Raw genomic sequence first — 20,882 nt, forward strand, 5'->3', positions numbered from 1 at the left:
CTCTGGGACTACTGGGACAGACCAACCTGGTTGTGACCGTGTATGGGGGAGTCAGAATGAGCTGCATGGGAGCAATTCCACTGATATGGTTCAGATGATGGGACAGCAAAAAAAAAAGAAGAAAAAAAAATATATATGTATATGACAATAAATGAATAATGATAAGATAAAATGGAGTAAATAATCAATTTCCTTACAAAGTTTCTGTGTCTGTGTGTGCAGTATGATGTAGTTCAATCAGCGACTGCCATCTGCACCCACCACTGACCTTGTCTTCAGCTGTGGGAGATCAAGTTTCGTGTTCTGCAAAGTTTGTTGGGTTTATTTTGTTCTGAAGGTTGGTACACTGACTGACTGAGTGAATTTGTGTAGAACCTGCTGTCTACTTGCTGTTCCTATAGATGTAATAATTATATATACATGTGTGCACATTTGACATGTGAGAACTGGAGGGCGTGATAGTGGTCTAGGCATCAGTATTGTTCGCAATCTGCAGATTTCAGTATCATGAGTATGACTGAAAAAGCTCTCTCCTGCCAAAAAAAAAACAAAAAACAAACAAACAAAAAAACAACTGATAACAACAGATACTCATACTGTTTGTACATGATGGTAACAACAACCATTCCCCTTAGTTTAGTTGTGTTTGAATTTTTCGGTTGCTGAAGTCAAGACCAGTTTCAGAAATGTGGCAAGCATTTAAAGAGAGTATGATATAAACCACCTGGTGCCAGAAAATGGCATGTTCTGAAGTGAATGGTGGTTAAAGGGTTAAACTAAGACTTAAGCAGAAAATTGCATGTTTTGAAATGAATAGTGGTTAAAGGGTTGCATGATAAAAATCTGTCACTGTTTCTCTCTCGCCACATCCATAAGATTATGTTACCTTGTCCGAGAATTGATCTGTTTAAATCCAGTCTGTCATACTCAGGCGGTTTATTGTGGAATATTTATATCAGCCATTTTCAATGTCGAAACTAGTCTTAATGTATTCTTTTTTTTTTTCTTCTTCTTCTTTTTTTTAATACCATTCAGAACTCATGAAAGAATTTGAAAATCATTTCCCACACTTACACTCTGTGTGTCTACCTGTCTGCCTCTGTGTGTGTGTGTGTGTGTGTGTGTGTGTGTGTGCCTCTCTCTCTCTCTCTCTCTCTCTCTCTCTCTCTCTCTCTCTCTCTCTCTCTTCTTTCTAAGAATTATTTGTGCATGTGCTTATGTTGTTCTTTTTTTTTCTCTTTATTTTTGTGGCATAATTGGAAATTTATTCATAAAATGTTATGCCTTTGTAGTGAGTATTTATTTTCCCTTTTCATGAGGGCAGGATGAAAACAAGCTATATGTGCTTATTTCTTTTTTCCCTCAATGAAAAAGGTTTGTTCATTTGTTCTCTGCTTCTTCTGTTCGTCCAAGAAAGTCCAAGATCAGTATACTGATCATTACTGACAAAAGTAATATTATGTATATATATATCAGTTCAAGTTAACTTCATCTATATGTACAAAAATTCCCTGAATTCAGAATACTGTTAGAAATCTTACATGATTTTATCACATACCCTATATGGCTTCTGTGATCCTCGATCACAGTTTGGCAGTCATTTTGATTCTGTTTTCGTGGGAACCACCGACACAAAGAACATTTTCTTGCCAGTTTTTTTAGACGTTCTCACGAGACTCTGATGCTGACGTAAGAAGAATCAGGAACAAGAGACTGAGAAAGAAAAATATCAGTTTGTACTGTGGTATGCCTGTGACCTGATCACTTTGATCTTGTTGAATCTTTTTTTTTTTTGTTAAAAACGATTTGTAAGGATCATTTCGGCAGAACATTTTCAGCTTTCAAAAGTTGTCGGTGGCATTCTCATGCACTCAGATACAGGCCATGTACCCCTGCTTTCTTCCCGACACAATGCATGTACACCAGTGCGTGTCGTTTTATCTGCGATCACTGATCAAGCATAAACGCAGGCTTATTCATCCACCCAGAGGGTATAGGCTGCTTGCTTGCTTCTTTTTTTTTTCTTTTTTTTTCTTTTTTTTTTTTTTTTTGATAAGTTGCCAACTTTTTTAGCAGGCAGTCCTGGCACAAAAGACTCGCACACATGTATGTATACATGCATGTGGTGGGCCTTGGCATTTTGTACGGTCAGCTATCAAGAGTGGGGTAGGTTGGTAGGAAGGTTGAGGGTGGTTCATGTTTGCTGTCGATGCCTTAAGCTGTGTCTGAGTACGGGACCAGTGTGTGTGTGTGTGACTCATGTTTCAGGCAACAGTTGAACAATATATACTTTGTGTCAGCCTTCAGGGGTGAAGAAGGGGAAAAAAAAACAACATTTCTTTTGTGTGCGTGTGACTTGAACTTTTTTCTCATTGATTTTCTTTCTTTTCTTTTTTTTTTCTTTTTTTTTTTTTTTTTCTTTTTTGTCAGAGGCAACAATACTTGTCTTGGTTTGGTTAGGCAGAATCATTTTTATGGTCTGTGTGTGTGTGTGTGTTTGTTTTTCAGAGGCAGCAGTGCTTGGGCACTGTTAATGTAGGTCGAGTTGTATACTGTGTGGTCTCTTCTTCTTCTTCTTCTTCATTCCAAGGTGTCAGTCTGTGGACTGCTTTGAGAGCCTCTTTGAATTTGTTCATGGAGTTGCATCATTTTAACAGTGCTAATAGTAATACTGCTGTCTGTGTCTGTGTCTCAGTCTGTCTGTCTGTCTGACTCTCTCTATCACCCTCTGTCTCTCTGTCACCTATCACCCTCTCTCTCTCTCTCTCTCTCTCTCTCTCTCTCTCTCTCTTGCTTTCTCTTTTGGATTACAGTGTAAATGAGGCTTTGAAGCTATTCAGTAATGTATTGTTGAGAACGAGTGAATGTATGAGGAAGCATGTGTATGTTGGGAGTGATCAGCGAGATGACCCATGGTTTGATGCTTAATGCAAAACACAAAGCCAGACAATTGTTAACAATGTTAAGACAAACCAAGGATGATAAGCACCGATTACCCTATGTGAAAGCTCGGAAGGAATATAAGGATTTGTGTAAGGTAAAGAAAGTCAGCTATAGACGTGATAAAGCATCACTGAGCAAAGACAGCAAACAGTTTTGGAAAGAAGCAAAGCAAGTGTCTGGAAGAAGGAAAATAGGAGTATGTAAAGACATTAAAGAAAATGAATGGTTTGAACACTTTCGGGATTTATTTACTCAGAACGAGGTTATAACTACTGATAGCAGAGCCATTAGTGAAGTGCAACCAGAGGAATCAAATATATCTGATGAACTAAGTCATGATATTTCAGAACAAGAAGTTGCAGATGCTAATCGGAAATTAAAAAAAGGCAAGGCTTGTGGTGTAGACAGTATTTTGGCAGAAATGTTAAAATCAGCTGATAATATTGCTGTACATTTTTTAACAAAACTGTTTAACATTCTGTTTGATAAGGGCACGTATCCAGATAAATGGGCGAAGGCAATAATTGTTCCAGTTTTTAAAAAGGGAGATAGTAGTTCAACAGACAACTATAGGGGCGTGTCTTTGCTCAGTCTTATTAGCAAATGTTATACATCAGTGCTAAACGGAAGACTTGTCAAATGGGCTGAAGAAAATGATATGCTAACAGTCACAGGCTGGATTCAAGCGTGGTTATGCCACAACAGATCAGATTTTTACTCTGAACGCGGTTATTGAGAAATCTTTATCAAAGAAGGGAGGCAAACTTTACGCCTGTTTTGTTGATCTGAGAAAAGCATTTGACTCTGTGCAACGTCAGTCTTTGTTTGATATTTTGATTCAGAAAGGTATAAAGGGGAAATTTATTAATGCTGTCATTGCTATGTATAAATGTGTTACGTCTTGCGTACGTATTGAAGATAAGTTAACTGAGTTTTTTGATTGTCCCGTTGGCCTAAGGCAAGGTTGTATGTTAAGCCCTTTATTGTTTTTGTTATTTGTTAACAAAATTTTATCAGCAGTTGCAATCAGTGGTATTCATGGAATTCAGTTTTTGCCTGATTTATTAGAGTTGTTCATTCTTCTGTTCGCGGATGATATTGTACTGCTATCTAACACTGTGATTGGTCTGCAAAATCAAATTAATATTCTGAATAATGCATGTAAAACACTCTTCTTGAATGTAAATACCGACAAGACTGAAGTGATGGTTTTTCGAAAAGATGGCTTTTGGGGAAGATATGGAAAGTGGAATCTCGATGGAAATGCTCTAGAAGTAGTGAATGAATATAATTATCTAGGGTTTGTTTTTACGACAAAAATGAGTATAAACAAAGGTTTAGGGATTTTAGCAGCAAAAGGCAAACATGCATGCATTGACTGTATAAAATATATAACGAAGCTGGATGATATTTCCAAAGGATGTTTTTTCAAAATATTTTATGCTCAGGTACAACCCATTCTTTTGTACGCTTCTGAGATGTGGGGTCTTAACAGACTTGATAATATTGAGAAGGTTCATTCCTTTGCATGTAAACGTTTTTTGAACATACCACTTAGAGTACCAAACAAGTTTGCATATGGCGAATTAGGACGTTATCCACTGTATATAAATAGTGCAACAAGGTGTATCAAGTACTGGTTAAGGTTGCTGAATGTGAATGTGCACCGATTACCCAGACAGGCATGTTTGATGTTGTTTAACCTAGACGAAAGGGAAAAAAAATGCTGGGTGTCTTTAGTAAAAAATACTTTATTTAGACTTGGGTTTGGATATGTCTGTTTGCAACAAGGCGTTGGTTGTGAGCAAACATTTTTGTCATTATTTAAGCAAAGAATGAAAGATATATTTATGCAGGAGTGGGACAAGTCAGTGATGTCTAAAGATAGATAACTACAGACTGTTTAAAACTGGTTTTCAGTGTGAGCAATATTTTGACTTTGTGGATAAAAAGTGTTTTTGGGACTGTTTGGTAAAATTACGGCTTGGTTTGCTCCCAATAAATGGATCATTTTTTAGAAGAACATTCAAATGTAATTCAAATTACGCATGTAAATGTTGTAATGTGATCGAAGATGAAAACCATTTTATAAACAATTGTGTCCTTTACCTGCGGCAAAAACATAATGCCCTGAAGATACGACAGGAATTCTGTGACAACAATGATGAAAGTTAGAATTAATTTACTATGCCCAAGAAGCACTTTTGTTCTACAGGTTTAAGTTAGTACGTATTTTGCATTTTGTTGTGGCTGAGTGATCACCATATTGTGTACTTTAGACCTATTTCTAGGGGCCGGAGGACTGGAGATTAAAGTTTTGTTCTTCTTCTTTCTCTCTCTCTCTCTCTCTCTCTCTCTCTCTCTCTCTCTCTCTCTCTATCATCTCTCTCTCTCTCAGCGTTAAGTGTTTCCTCTCTCTCTCTCCTTTGACTTGTCTTACGTGTATGTGAGTGAGTGTGTGTACGTGTGTGTGTGTGGTAACCTTTTCACTCTGCCTGGCCAATAGTTGAGACATAAATCAACTGTCTGAATCGAGGGCTGTCTTCCTTTCGTGTATGACTGCTCATTTTCTGGCACCATTTCATGAAGGGGCAGTGGCCTGTAAATGAATAAATCATCCAGCCAGCCATGAAATACACATAAAATACAGTCTCTCCCCCTGTTGCCTTTAAAAAAAAAAATTGTTTGTTTGTTGTCATTCTTGCAACTTAGGTGTCTACAATTCCCCTGTGGGGATGCCGGCTGTCTTTCAGTATAAATAGCATCCCAGCATTGTGGAAATTCTGTGCTAGAAATTTCCTTATTTCTGTCACTCTTTATGTTTCTGCCTTTTTTCATTCTTCACTGTTGTCTCCTTTTTCTACCTTCCCAGTCCGTTATGCTTTTCTTTTTTCAAGCAAGCCTTGGCACGTTTTTCTCTTTTCCGCAGTCTGTGTTGCACTATCTGTGCTGTTTTGCTCTGGCGATTAGGTAGTGAGATGTAAACACTGGGATGGGCACTAGCTGCCCCTTCTGCAGTGTTATTTGCCTACATGGCCTTTTTTATGTATTTTTTGTTTGGCTTTGAATTATTGGGGTTTTTGTGTTTTGTTTTGTCTTTTTCCTGTTTTACGATTTTTTGTAATCTGGGGATGATAAATTAAGCGGAATGGCTGGCGTCCTCAGCATGGCCTAGTCTTAAAAAATTGCCATGTAAATGGTTGGGATACTGTGTCATGAACTGTGTTTTTTGGGTTTGTCTTAGTGTGTTTTTTGGTAAATGTGACAGTTTTATGTTGACACGGTTAAGTATTTGTATGGTTTGACAGTCCTGATATGGCCCTGTGCAGTCAGCTGGACTATAACTTATAAGCAATAAGAATAAGCATAAGGTGTCCCCAAGTGTGTGCGGATCAGTGTGTGTGTACCCACTGTACGTACATGTTTGTGTGTGCTTTGTTTACTATAGATATGACTATAGATATCTCAAAAGAGATTGGTCAGTAGACAAAAGTTTATGTGTCTGTGTCTGTGTGCATCACTGCATGTTTTATATTGTAGGCATTCATATCATATGCATATTACATATAAAGTGTGTCCATGCATTTGTGTTCATGTGTGTGTGTGTTTGCATGTATCCTTCATATGAAGACATTCACAAATATTCTATAAATGTGTGTGTTTATATTTCAGAGAGAGAGAGAGATATATATCATTATATGTGTGTGTGTGTGTATCGGAGTATGTGCTATGCATTAATGTATTATAGATATCACAATGTCACAGGCATTCTGAGGTCTTTTTTGTTTGTTGTTGTTATTTTTTGGTTTTGGTTTCTGATTTTTTTGTTTTGTTTTGTTTGGGTTTGGTTTGGGGTTTTTTTTGTTTTGTTGTTGTTGTTTTGTTTTGTTTTTTGTTTGATTTTTTAAAGTAAATTGAACACAGTAGCGTAAGTAGCAAAATTACTATCAGTGGTTGGTATATATGTGTACTTATAAATATGAAATATGATAATAGCACACACAGTAATCTGAAAATGTTCATGCAGATCGCGAAGACCACAGTCTCGGAGTTATATTGTTTTTAGTTTTGTTGCTGCAGATTGAACATAGTGGCAACACAAACAGCAGCAACAATGATACCATCACTGTGTGGTACATATTCATACATGAAAGAGAGAGAGAGAGAGAGATATATAAAAATACACACTTTGACTTGACGATGTTCACTCACTAATTATTGCAAAGACCACAGTCAGCCTCTTGAGTTCTGCTGTTGTTGTTTTTTTGTTTTGTTTTGTTTCTTAGTTGTATATTGAACACAGCAGAATCAGAAACAGCACTGTGGACACGACTATGTTCACACAGATCACATAGATCTGTTGTTTTTGTCACAGATTGAACATAGCAGAATCAGGAACAGTAAACAGCACTATGGACATGGTGATGTTCACACAGATCACATAGATCTGTTGCTTTTGTCACAGATTGAACACAGCAGAAGCAGCAACAACAACACCGTCACCACCACCATGGACCTGGCAATGTTCACACAGATCGCGGAGATCACGGACACCCTGTTCCTGAGCAGCGCGGCAGCAGTGAAGGGGGAGAGCGTGCGGAAGCTGGGCATCACGCACATCATCAACGTCACCATGGACATCCCCAACCTGCGCATGCCCAACGTGGAGAGCATCCAGATCCAAGTTGATGACCTCCCCTCCGCGCACCTGGGCTTGTACTTTGACCGCTGTGCCGACAAGATCCACCAGGTGGGGGTGTGGCTGTTGTGATTGTATTGTAATGTATTGTATTGTATTGTGTAACTCTTTTTGTCACAACAGATTTCTCTGTGAAATTCAGGCTGCCCTCCCCAGGGAGAACGCGTCACTACACTGAGAGAGTCACCCATTTTTTTGTATTTTTTCCTGCCAGCAGTGTTTTTTGACTCACTTGTGTAAACAAAGTGAGTCTATGTTTTAACCCGGTGTTCGGTTGTCTGTGTGTGTGTCTGTGGTAAACTTTAACATTGACATTTTCTCTGCAAATACTTTGTCAGTTGACACCAAATTAGGCATAAAAATAGGAAAAGTTCAGTTCTTTCCAGTCATCTTGTTTAAAACAATATTGCACCTCTGGGATGGGCACAAAAAAATAAAAAATGAAGCCTAATTATATGCAAGCTGCATTTACTGTTATATTTATATTTTTGGTATTCTCTAAACTTGGCACTTTGATCTGATATTCTGACCCAACAACAAGAGCAGTCATTATTATCATTTTTTGTTCAAACAGGAACTTCTTTTGCTAAGCATGGAAGTTTTATTTATTTTGCAAACGTTTTGGTGCAGATAGTAAAAAAGGGAAATTACTCTGTAATTAATGCTAGGGGAGTTAATTTGCTTTAAACTGATCTTTCTCATCTTAAACATTACATTTTGAAATTATACTCAATACATAAAAAGCTTGGATTTTTTTTTTTAAGTGTATCACAAGTGAGTCTTGAAGGCCTTGCCTCTCTTGTTTTATTTGTTTCCCTATCGATGTGAATTTTCCTACAGAATATTGCCAGGGACAACCCTTTCGTTGCCGTGGGTTCTTTTAAGTGCATGAAATGCATGCTGCACACGGGATCTGTGTTTATCATCTCATCCTAATGACTAGTGTCCAGACCACCACTCAAGGTCTTGTGGAGGTGGAGAAAATATTGGTGACTGCCGGTGTGATTCAGACCAGTGCGCTCAGATTCTCTCGCTTCCAAGGCTGGACGCATTTCCTCTAGGCCATCACTCCACTCCTTCTTCTTCTTCTGTGTTCACTCGTATGCACACGAGTGGGCTTTTACGTGTATGACCGTTTTTACCCCGCCATGTAGGCAGCCATACTCCGTTTTCGGGGGTGTGCATGCTGGGTATGTTCTTGTTTCCATAACCCACCGAACGCTGACATGGATTACAGGATCTTTAATGTGCGTATTTGATCTTCTGCTTGCATATACACACGAAGGGGGTTCAGGCACTAGCAGGTCTGCATATATGTTGACCTGGGAGATCGTAAAAATCTCCACCCTTTACCCACCAGGCGCCGTCACCGTGATTCAAACCCAGGACCCTCAGATTGACAGTCCAACACTTTAACCACTCGGCTATGGCGCCCGTCGCTCCACTCCTAATTGATGCTTACGTAGTTGTGGCCTGTATGTATGAGCTTATATATGACAGATTGACATAAGTCAGCTGTTGGACCGACAGCAAAATGAGAGCTGTGTATTATCAGCGGTTTTCTCTGCTGCAGTGGGAAGTCATTTACAGCTTAGTCTTTTGTGAAGGACTATCACTCTCAAACTAGGAGGCAAAATTGCATCGGCTCTTAGTCTTGGTACTGCAGCTTTGGGGGAGGGGGGAGTGGGGCGGGGGCTAGTTGGCCTTATTTGGGAACCTTCTCAGTGCCATCTATTCTATAACCCTCTTGGCCGAGAAAGTGGGGATGTAACTTGGGCAAGACACTCTCCTCTATGATCAAATTCTAGCCCAGATAGTCAGGACAGCAGTTACCTCTTCTGCTGTTCTGATGGTCCTAGTCGAACATGACTAACTATCATACTTTCGTAGCACCTGTCAGCCAGATGGGTGTTATTATTATTGATACTTATACAGCGCCTGTCAACCAGATGGCTGTTATTATTATTATTATTGATACTTATACAGCGCCTGTCAACCAGATGGGTGTTATTATTATTATTATTATTGATACTTATACAGCGCCTGTCAACCAGATGGGTGTTATTATTATTATTATTATTGATACTTATATAGCGCCTGTCAACCAGATGGGTGTTATTATTATTGTTATTAATACGTACATAGCACCTAACACCCCAGGTGGGTGTTACTGTTATTATTGATACTTACGTAGCACCTGTCAACTGGATGGGTGTTACTATTATTACTGATGCTTGTCTTTGGTCACAGACCACACTCTTAAAGCTTTGTTTTATGATGATTATTGATACCGGTACAGCACCTATTTTTGGTCACAGACCAAACTCTTAAAGCTTTGTTTTATGATGATTATTGATACCGGTACAGCACCTATTTTTGGTCACAGACCAAACTCTTAAAGCTTTGTGTTATGATGATTATTGATACCGGTACAGCACCTAATTTTGGTCACAGACCACACTCTGAGCTGGGACAGGTGTTATCATTGTTTTTGATTCCTATATAGCACCTATCTACAGAGATCAAACTCTTAGTGCTTCACAAACACAGTCATTTTGCTCAACAGTGTGTCTACCTGGATAGAACTGACTGACTGCTGCCTTTAGTGAAGGCGCTCATCATTCATTTCCTGTGTCCTTCTGTCAAGCTTCAGTCATGCGCATGCACACACATGTTTATCAGAGAGGATTCTTTTTCTTCAGAATTTTGCCAGGGACAGCTTTGTTGCTGTGGGTTCTTTCACATGTGCTAAGTGTGTGCTGCTTAAGGGGATCTGGGTTTATCACCTCATCCAAATAACCACCACTCAAGGTCTAGTGGGGGGGGGGGGGGAATTCTGGATAGTGAGGGATTCGGTCCTGTGCACTCAGATTCTGTGGTTTTCTAGGCTGTTGCATTGCCACTAGGCCACCACTCCACTGGTGTGTGAGTGAGTGGGACAGGGGGGTATTATAGGGAGATGGCATGGTGGAGTTTAGAGTGGAGCATGCCTTGCCTTTATGTTGTTGTTGTTGTTTTTAATTTCTTTTTTTATCATTTATTTTTTATTTGATGGGTGAAATAGCCAAATGGTTAAAGCATTGTTGGACTTACAGTCTGAGGGTCCTGAGTTAGTGTTTTTCCACACAGAAACTTAGCGATGACAGAGTTTTAACCCTTCCACCACCAAACGCATTCATGCACAAGTTAGGTAGAGCACCTGTGTCACTGAAAGGTGACCAGATCATGGGTCTGTCATCCATGAACCTACTGCTCTTTATGTTCAGTGGTAGGATAAGCTATATTTTCTACACATCACAGCTGTTCTTAGACACCATCGTTTCTGTGTTTATAGCACAAGGGAATTTTGCAATCTAAATTGACTGGCGGTGAATGAGTTTTAAAGCGTGTTCGGGGGGGTTACATACAGGTTGTCTCTCCCTATTCACCCTCCACACATACACACACTTTTACCCCTCCCCCTCTCACAGCCCCTACCTTCATTGTTTTTTTTCGTCTAATATCACTTCAAGTGGAAAGACGTTAAACTGAAGACAACAACATACAGGTGGGGCGCATGCGAGGCAAGACCCTGGTGCACTGCGTGGCCGGGGTGAGCCGCTCGGCCAGCCTGTGCATAGCCTACCTGATGAAATACCAGAGCATGAGCCTGGAGCAGGCCTACAAGCACTGCAAGTACCGACGCCCAGTCGTCCACCCCAACGTGGGCTTCTTCAAGCAGCTGGTGGACTACGAGCGCCGCCTCTTCGGCCGCAACAGCGTCCGCATGGTGCAGTCGTCCATCGGCTGGATACCAGACATCTATCGCAAAGAGGTGGACCGGAGCACCTACGTGTACGGGCCCAGCCGTGTTCAACGACACGCGTACTATTAGTCAGTTTGGGGGGAGTGGGAGGGGGGTGGGGTGTTGGTGGGGTTGGGTCTTAATTGTTTGCGTCCACCTGTGTTGTGGTCCATGTAGCATCCGTGTTGATTGATAGATTGTTGTGTTGTTGGTCAGTGCGTGGGCGGGAGGAGGGTGTGTTACTTGTTCAAGGTTCTGTTTTGGAACAATAACAAAACAACAACAGAAAAAGCAAAAACTTGGGTGTTTGATGGGTTTTCTTTTTCTAAGGACCCAGACACCTGGGACACAGCATGGATGATTGGAACGTAGCATGGAGTGTTTAGGTGGGTTTGTTGTTGGTTGTTGTTTTGTTGTTGTTGTTTTTTCTGTTGTTGTTGTTTGTTTTTTTTATTTTTGTATTGGTACTGTTATACTCCACAAACATGGACCTTTTCTGTGTGAGTGTTGGTGTGGAGGATATGATGCGGTATCCAGTCATGGAGTGATGGACATGTTCATCAGCAACATGTTACGTGGGGATGGCATGGTGTTTTGTTGATTCAGTCACACGGAGACTTGGTTGGTTGTCACTGTTGACCAGTCAGTATATCTTGAACCTACCTCATCAGAGGCATTCACATTGGACAAACTTGAATCCAGTCAATCTTTTTGTCACCATGAACAGAGTCAGCCCATTCTTGAGCAGGGGTCCTTTAACACCTTACCTGCTGAACCTTTGGTGAAATAAGATCAGTGCAGTGCGTGTTCGAACTGCAGTTAATGCTTTCTTGTAAACTAATCAATGGTGTGATGGATTTTGCTGAACAAGAAAAAGTAAAGCAGCAGTCGCCAAGAGGAAGAAGTCCAGGTAAGGAATGGTGACTGGCATCCATGACCTGTAGAGCTCAGTCTTGTCTCAGTGAAGGGGGCAGCCCATCACTGATGAGTAAACTCGTCAGCAGCAGACAGAGGGTTAATGAGCAGTGTAGACGTCTAACCCTGAACCAGGATGATCAGCGCTGTTGTCAGCATTTTTGAGGAAACTGAAGTCAGGACTGCTCTTCGTTGTGCAGAGACAAGTAGGATCCCTAGGCTTGGCACAGTTTTGATTGTACTTAAAAATAAACATGACTTGTCAGTCAAGGTAAATTAAAGGTAAAGATGACTTGATGGTCAAGTTGAAAAAATTCAATTTACTGCAGCTGGGAGCCTCGGCGGTCTCATACTGTTAAAGTACAATCATTTGAAATTTCTGTTGAAATTAAACAGGAGAGGATTTGGCCCTGCCTTGCTACGCCAAGCCCTAGGGATATAAATTCACTGCCTCTATGGCCGTCAAAGCCTACAGGATCTTTAACATGGACATGACTTGTTGGTCATGATAAAGACTTTGGTTTTTCTGGATCGTTCTGCTGCCAGAAACGATGACTAGTCATCAAGCTTACATTTTGTTCCTCACTGGAGCATGCGACATTGTGAGATGAGCACAAAGGGATGGCTTTCAACGTATACCACGAATAGTGATACACTTTGGGGCTGAGCCGGCCATTTGCATGTTAATGATCATCGTTCATAGCAAATGTTGTGGATTCCCTATTTCCTACGTTAGTGTTATTTATTTACCAGCTCAGGTTGATCTACTGTAGAATGTATGAAGTTGAAAGCCCAAACATGAAAACTTTTTTTTTTTCCTTTTAACTCAGAATATTTTTTCCTCAGTTCATACCCTGCCTCCACCCCCACCCCTTCCATCCCCCTCCACTCAGTTTCATCCATTTTGTGATCATGTAGATTTTGAGTCTAGCTTTTGTCAGTTTTGTTGTTGTTGTTGTTGTTTTCATGGGTGAGAGTGACTGGTTTTTGTAATACTGAAAAGTTTGGGGCTGTGGTCGAGAGGCTATTTAAACCAAAGTGTCTTAATATTGAAACAAAGTAAAATAAATGGGAAAGAATTTAAAAAAAACAAAAAAAACCTGCTTTCCACAAGTTGTGTGTGTGTGTGTGTGTTCCCTACCCCCCTGGTGGCCATCATAGCCTGGTTCTTTCCCTTTTCCGAAAAGGAACTTCCCCATTTGCAAGTGACTCTGCCACTGTTTGAGCCGAGTTTTAACAGCCTGTCAGCTTTCCCTCTTTACACCTTGTACCAGATCACTGCTGCTGCACTGCTGTTTCTGTTTGGACCAGCCCTGCTTACTGCAACAGCTAAGTTCACTGTCAAAGCCATGCTTCATATGTATACAACAAAATGCTTACGGTGTCAAGGAAAACATGCTCATCCCCTTTGAAAACAACTGGTGAATAAGGTGGAGGTGAAAGCCAACAAGCTAAAAGCACCGAGAGGAGTACACAATTGATCGAGAAAAGGAAACTGAATGTGCCCACAGTAGTACAAAAATATGTCCTTGGTCAAAGGGAAGCAACTTGGTGTTGTGGATAACCCAGTACTCTAAAAGTACAAAGTATTAAGGTGTATAAGCACTTTCTGAATAATTTAAGAAAGAACTATGAAGTAGAGAAAAATATGTGTATTCATTAGAAGATTCCAACCACTATCTTCACTGGAAAAGGGTATGCAAAATAATTTTGTGAAACTTCTTGAAATTTTGAAATGATAAAAGCTTTATCAGTCACAGTCAGTTTGTGGGGTGCATTTTTGTCATAGCACTGAATTTCACCATCCAGGTATTTACAAAATAATATATGTAAAAAGAACCTGGTGGATTTTGAATTGTGGAATACAGTGGTGCGTTTCTGCCTGATCGAGTGGCCTTGTTTGTGTGGGGTTTTGGTTTTTTTGTTTGTTTGTTGTTGTTGTTGTTTTTTGTTTTTCGCTGCCACATGTCTTTGCCTTGCTACGGCTCTCTCGCAAAGTAGTGGGAAAATTGGAAAGTTTTTTTTGTCTGTTGTCTCAGTCTTTCATGATGATCGAGCTTGAGAAAAATATCTACCATAATTTTTCTGTGTCTTGTTTTAAATTTTGCTTGTGAAGTAGTGTCTGATCAGCTGCTTTTGATGTATTCATTGCACCATACACACAATGACACGTGTGCACATGTATGCTTGCATGTTCATAAATGCAGTAAATTGAAGTATCAGCTGAAGCCTTGTTCCTTTTTTTTGTGAAGCAGATAATTCCTCTCTTCTCCATGAAGAGAATAATAATAACACAAGGATGCCCAGCTCTTTTACATCATAAGTATCCACAAAATGTAAAATATTGTAATGATCAGAAATATTTGACTTGGAGCAAGAACTGTCAGAAAATAAAAGATCAATTTCAGTATCAGCCATTAAACAAAGTGGGTTTTTTTTAACCTATAGCCTGAAAATTGTCATTGAAAATGCTCAAACTCATAGTATTTTTTTCTCATACAAAGAAGGCGACTGATGTTTCAAGGGAGCTAAATGCTCAGAAATAGGCCTCACATACAGTAGTTGGTTTCCTCCCTTTGTACCATGGACTAGGTAACTTTTTTGGAATCTGATGCAGCAAAAATGTCAGGTTTTCCCAGATTTCTGTTAACATTTTCATTTCTCAGGTTAAGATTAAACCTGGAATGTTTGTGTGGCAAGATTTCAAAGGGGTGGGAAAACAATCCCGAAGATGTCAGTTGACAGTAATAATTCTATAATTGATACTTTTGTCAACCAGTTCTGTGACGCTGATTCTAGATAAGCTTCTGTGTACAATTAGTATAAGTTGGGTTAATTATAAACTTGTTCACATCTGTACACTTGATTTATGCAGCCCAATGATATATTTCACGTTTCAGAAATACTCATCCCCAGAGAAAGAAATAATCTTCAGGCATCTGGTTATACATTTCTTTTCTCTCTGTGTATGTTTCTAGCCAGGGTGAGAATCTGTTGTTCTTTTTTTTTCTTTTTTTTTATCTTTTTTGTTGTTGTTGTTGTTGTTGTTGAGCATGATTTGTGTTGACCAGTGTAATTGCTGGTTTTTTCATTTAGATAGTGGATTCCCAATACAATCTGTATTTTTCACCAGTCAGTGGATAACAAGGAAACAAATCTAGTTTGAATAAAACTCTTGTGTGTGATCAAGATCTTCGGAGGAAATTGAACGGAACTGAGCTCAAGTTTGTTGCATGAAAAATATGATATAGAAAGAACACACACACACACACACACACACACACACACATCTATCTATCTATTAATCTGAATGCACAGCCGTAAAGAGTTCTGGATAATAGACCTGTACATTAAAAGTAGTTACTATGGTTTTGTGTACAGTCAGTTCAATCAGTATTCATTGCTGTGATAAACTTTTTTTTATTTTCTGGAGATCTCTGGTGCTTTTTTTATGGGGGCCGGGGAGGGGGGTGGGGGGGGGGGATTGTTTTTCTCTTTTGATGACATGTCCACTGTCTTATTTGTGTGGATGGGCTGGCCCGACTGGTTTTCCTTGCAGCTGTGATAGATAATTTTGTTGTACATTTTGTTTGATTTTTATTATTTGATTTTTTTTTTTTTTTTCAAATTCATTAAACGATTCTAGGTCAGTGGTAGTCTGTATTCATGATTTTTTTTTTTTTTTTTTTTTTTTTTTTTTTTTTTTTTTTGTTGTTCTTTGGGTTTGTTTTGTTTTGTTTTTTTTTGTTTTTTATGCAGCATAGGTGAACATCTATTTTAACTGAAGAGGGAAGAGAATATATGCTGTTGATGATGATGATGATGTTGGTAATCTAGTTTTGTGCTTGTTCATTAACATCCAGTTCATGTGAACTCAGAACAGTGTTTGTGGATGTTGTTTTGTTTGTTTGTTTTTTTTTGTTTGTTTGTTTCTTTTTGATACAGTTGAAGTTTCAAATGTATGATACTGAGTCATATATGTATACATATATATTTATATATAGAGAGAGACACCTAGCAAGCACACAAACACACTGTGCTCGAGCCTGTGCTGTTCACACTCCTGCGCTCGTACGCACATGTGCGCACACACACACACACACACACACATACGCCCACGTGCGCATGTGCACACACATGCTCACATGCGCGCGCGCGCACACACACACACACACACACACACATGGTTTATTATTTTCTCTGGATGTCTTATACATGCAGAACCTGTTTCTCTCTCTCTCTCTCTCTCTCTCTCTCTCTCTCTCATGCACACATGCACGCACACACACGCACACACTCTCTCCCTTTCGTTCTCATGCGCACGTGTGCGCACACACACACACACACACACACACACACACACACACACACACACACACACACACACACACACACTCACACACACACACACATGCTTGTGCTCTCACATACACACCCATACAGGCAGGCAGAATTCATTTGCTGGTGCACTATTTATTTACTTACATATAATGTATGTGTAGTTTTGCGTGTGTGTGTGTGTTTTGTTGTTGGTTGTTGTTGTTTTTTTTAATTATTTTTCAAAGTTTCCCTTTCTTCTACCCTTTAGAGAAGTTCTCAAGTTAAAAAAAACAACATGAATGTGTGAATAACATTATGCAATTTTTCGTACAAATACAATGTTCAGGTGTTTTCATGATGATGGAAGGACAACTGTATCATTGAAGTTTACTAATAATGAAGAAAAATGTACTCTTACTATACAAAATTTAAAAAAAAGAATATATCTTCTTTAATAAAAAATGTGTGTGTGTTTGTGTATGTGTGTCTGTGTGTCTTTCTCTGTACACAAGTATTTTAAACATGATACATAAAGATAAAAAGAATATTTCCTGTATAAGCATAGATCAATAAAAGAGAGAGAAAAACAAACAAAAAGAAAAGAAGAAACAGAGTTAAAGTTAATGACCATTTTCATGCAGACAAATTACATATTAACTTTAAAGATGGAACAAATTCTGATCTGTGTAGCCAGTGAACACAACAAAAAGATAACTGGAAAAAAAAAATTAAGCTACATTCATCTCAAAGTAAAAACCGATCATGGTCTGTTCTCAAACCTGCAGGACTATGTCTCAAAGTGTTTGAACTGGTGCCATAATGAACTTCACCAAATTTAAGTTTATTACAAAAGTGTGCATCTGTGATTGAGCCTGTGTATGCACGTGCACACACACACACACACACACACACACACACACAAAGGCCACATCGTTTCAAATGCTTGTTCACAGGTTACACCCACCTTCGGACATATGCGCAAGATTCAAGATGGTTTATTCAATTAAGGCCATAGCCCCATATGAATAGGGGGCAATAACAGTTTTACATGTGTCATTGCAATTGGTAATATAAAACATACAACGTTATTCACAACAAACTATCAGTAAATCTAAGAAATGAGTGTCTCTCTTAATTGCAGTGCTTTATAAAGATACATAGCAAAACTACATATGATGTTTTCAACGCTAGATGCCATTAATAAACAACCGAAACAAGCGTGGATTTATATAATATTTTGGGGGAATAAATTGGATTCGTAAGTCAGTCAACACAGGGCATTTTAAAACAAAGTGAACTTCATCCTCTCTTGATTCTTTGCACAATGGGCACAATTGTTCAGAATGACATGTTGCTTTGTAAAGATATCTGTGTGTGTTTACTTCAGAGATTCCAAATCTAAATCTGGTCAATGTAAGTCTGAGGTGTCTGTTAAAATCAAACAAAAGGTGACATATGCGCAAACACCACTGTGTGAACACACACATGATATACACAAGCAAATGAGCAAGCATTACACCTAATTTGGTCTACAGTAGTAAACATTTTTTTTTTTTTAATAATAATCAGTCCTTTCCACACTTTCTAAGTATAATAACAGTACACTTCTGGGAAGAGCAAAAAACAGAACAAGAAAAATAAAACCAAAAAAAAAATGAAAAGAGAAAAAGCCAAAACTGTTTCCAGCGACAGGTTACGTTACTTTTCTTCTTATTCACAATACTTAGCACATTTATCTGACATACTAATCAACAGCAGCCCTTTTACCATTTTTAGTTTAAATATAGAAACTTCTGCATAATATGGAAGGGAAAAAATTGATGCACTTATCTCCTGTAACAAAATGGGACGTCAATCTTAATATACTATGGAGAAAATTAAAAGTATCTCACATACCTACTCATTATAGTGATTCAGACAATCATAGCCCCCCCCCCCCCCCCCCCCCCACACACACACACACACACCCCATCCCAGGCCCCCCCTTTACCACTGGGGGGCATTCAGTTTTGTATTTGTTTTTCTTTTTTTTCCTGAAAGTTTTACCAGTCTGTCATCCATAAATACCTGTCTGCCCAAATGAATTACGATATGAATATACCAGGGTATGGTTACAAACTACACTGTTTTTGTAATGTCGCGAAAGTGTGTGATCAACAGAGATGGCATGTTGTTATAAGTGAAGTGTACTGATTGATTGAAATTATGTAATATAGAGCTTCATATTATATTACTCATCCTTCCACCACCAAGAATGATCTACTAATAGGTGCCTGTGCACAACAGACTTTCAAAATACCGACCCAAACGTACCCCTACCCGCCATTTTCAAGTGCCGCGTCACTGCAATTTGCATCAACGTTAGTCAAGTATCATCATATATAAATGATTCAGTTGTGCATACACCCCACTTACATCAGCAGGATGTTTTGCTGTTTAGTTTGGCCAGTTCCTCTGTCCATAATCGCCTGCCCATAATAGTTTGGCCAGTTCCTCTGTCCATAATCGCCTGCCCATAATTACCTGTCACGCAACGTCAGTTGTGGCTTGAAGGTTCCAGACAATGTTGTAATCCTCTCTTATGCTGTTGCGACAAGTTAGAGTTAATTAGTTGCACATTTGACTCAGTCATCCCGCTCCGGGTTATGGAAATGATCGCCGAGTCGTTCATGTGCACTGCTAAACTCTACTGTCTTTTCCTTCTTGCCATCAAGAACCACTTTGCTAGCTAATATTAGCAGACTTGGTTAATAGGGCTTCTTTGAAGTTTTTTTGTTTGTTTGTTTTTTAGTTGTTGTTGTTGTTGTTGTTTTGGGTTTTTTGTTTTGTTTGTTTGCTGTTGTTGTTTTTGTTTTGTTTTGTTTTTTAAATATAATCCGTTGTTGTTTTTGTTTTATTTTGTTGTTGTTTTGTTGGAGGAGCAGGGTAGGGGGTGGGGGGGACCTTCAACAAGATTCCCACTTGTGCCCTCGAGGAGTTCCTTAATTTGCGCTTAGTGAGACTGAGAAACCGTCCCAGAAAAAGTCTCTACATAGCTTCAAAGTGTAAATTTGGGCTCTGAAAAAGAATTTACTTATTCATTCTCTGGGTAAAACGAAAACAAAACCTCACAAGATAAAAATAATCATTGAAGCAAAATTAGAACCAATCGGTGCAGGTCAGATCCATCCCATACTGTTCACAGTATGAACCAACAATTTTTTTAAAAATAGTAATAATGATGATGATAATAATAATAACAACAACAGTAATGATAACAACAACAATGATACTACCACTACCACTACTACTACCACCACCACCACTACCACCGATTATAATAATAATAATATGAATGAATGAATAAATAAATAAATAAATTAAGACTCCTAACAAATAATAAATTATAAATATCTGTTCCTGCATGTTCACACAAGGAATAGCAATTTTACGTGAAGCCTGAAAATCGTCCAAAACAACCACCTTAGTGCAGACTAAGAACTCGTCTGCTATTATGAAACAGCTTTACAAACGAGTCCCAGTATCCTGGAGTTGTTCAGGTTTTACGTTAAATAAAGGGTTTCAACGTGTTTAATATGAGTGTTCATTAGCTCTCTTTTTTTCTTCTTTTTTTTTCGTCACGGCATTAGAGTTCATTGTGTTGCAACTGTTGAATCAACAACATTCAAAACAATATTTTTGTAGCTATTTCTATTGAAGGCCAAGTTGGTCGGTGAAAATTATTCAGCCTGGTAATTGATATATTATTATTATTATTATTATTATACACTGTGTGCAGGCCTATACAGGACTGTTCCCATTCCGTGCATATATAGTCGTCAGATTCTCTTCTTTTTTTTTCTTCTTTTTTCTTTTTTCCTTTTTTCTGTCTTTTTTTCTTCTTCTTTTTCATGTCTTATAGATAATTTACACTGTTTTGATTGAAGATTTATGATTTCTGTAGTTCTATTGCGCAGAAAAGTGATTACAGAATCAGATGGTTCCAAAATCCCAAATTCGATCATTTACATCCATGAGCCTAGTTCGTGACTTTGTGACTCGCTCTCTTTCGTGGCGAAAGGCCTTTTTTCCTTTTTTTTTTTTTTTTTTTTTTCTTTTTTTCGAAAAATTTGGTTTTCATTCTGTAATATGCCCAGCAAGATTGAAATTCGAGCAAGAGTTCTCTTCTCTGCCCCCTTTGACTGCCAGGAAAGAAAACAAACAAAAAAAAAAAAACTGGTG

At 38.8% G+C, this 20,882-nt stretch overlaps 1 protein-coding gene across 8 annotated transcripts in view; it reads left to right on the forward strand.

Annotated features, from left to right (window-relative positions):
* Positions 1-18,574, forward strand: part of LOC143297754 (dual specificity protein phosphatase 14-like) — a 26,314-nt gene extending 7,740 nt beyond the window's left edge. For 6 of the 8 annotated variants that reach the window (XM_076610212.1, XM_076610211.1, XM_076610216.1 and 3 more), the window contains exons 2-4: positions 223-337; positions 7,409-7,693; positions 11,190-18,574. In XM_076610212.1, the coding sequence (XP_076466327.1) occupies positions 7,454-7,693; positions 11,190-11,516 (567 nt within the window). In that variant the 5' untranslated portion in view covers positions 223-337; positions 7,409-7,453 and the 3' untranslated portion in view covers positions 11,517-18,574. The remainder of the gene's footprint in view (positions 1-222; positions 338-7,408; positions 7,694-11,189) is intronic. The other 2 variants (XM_076610217.1, XM_076610210.1) reach the window with 1 other exon arrangement.
* Positions 18,575-20,882: the final 2,308 nt, after the last annotated feature.

This window comes from Babylonia areolata, chromosome 23 (assembly GCF_041734735.1).
Source record: "Babylonia areolata isolate BAREFJ2019XMU chromosome 23, ASM4173473v1, whole genome shotgun sequence".
Classification (NCBI taxonomy): Eukaryota; Metazoa; Mollusca; class Gastropoda; order Neogastropoda; family Buccinidae; genus Babylonia; species Babylonia areolata.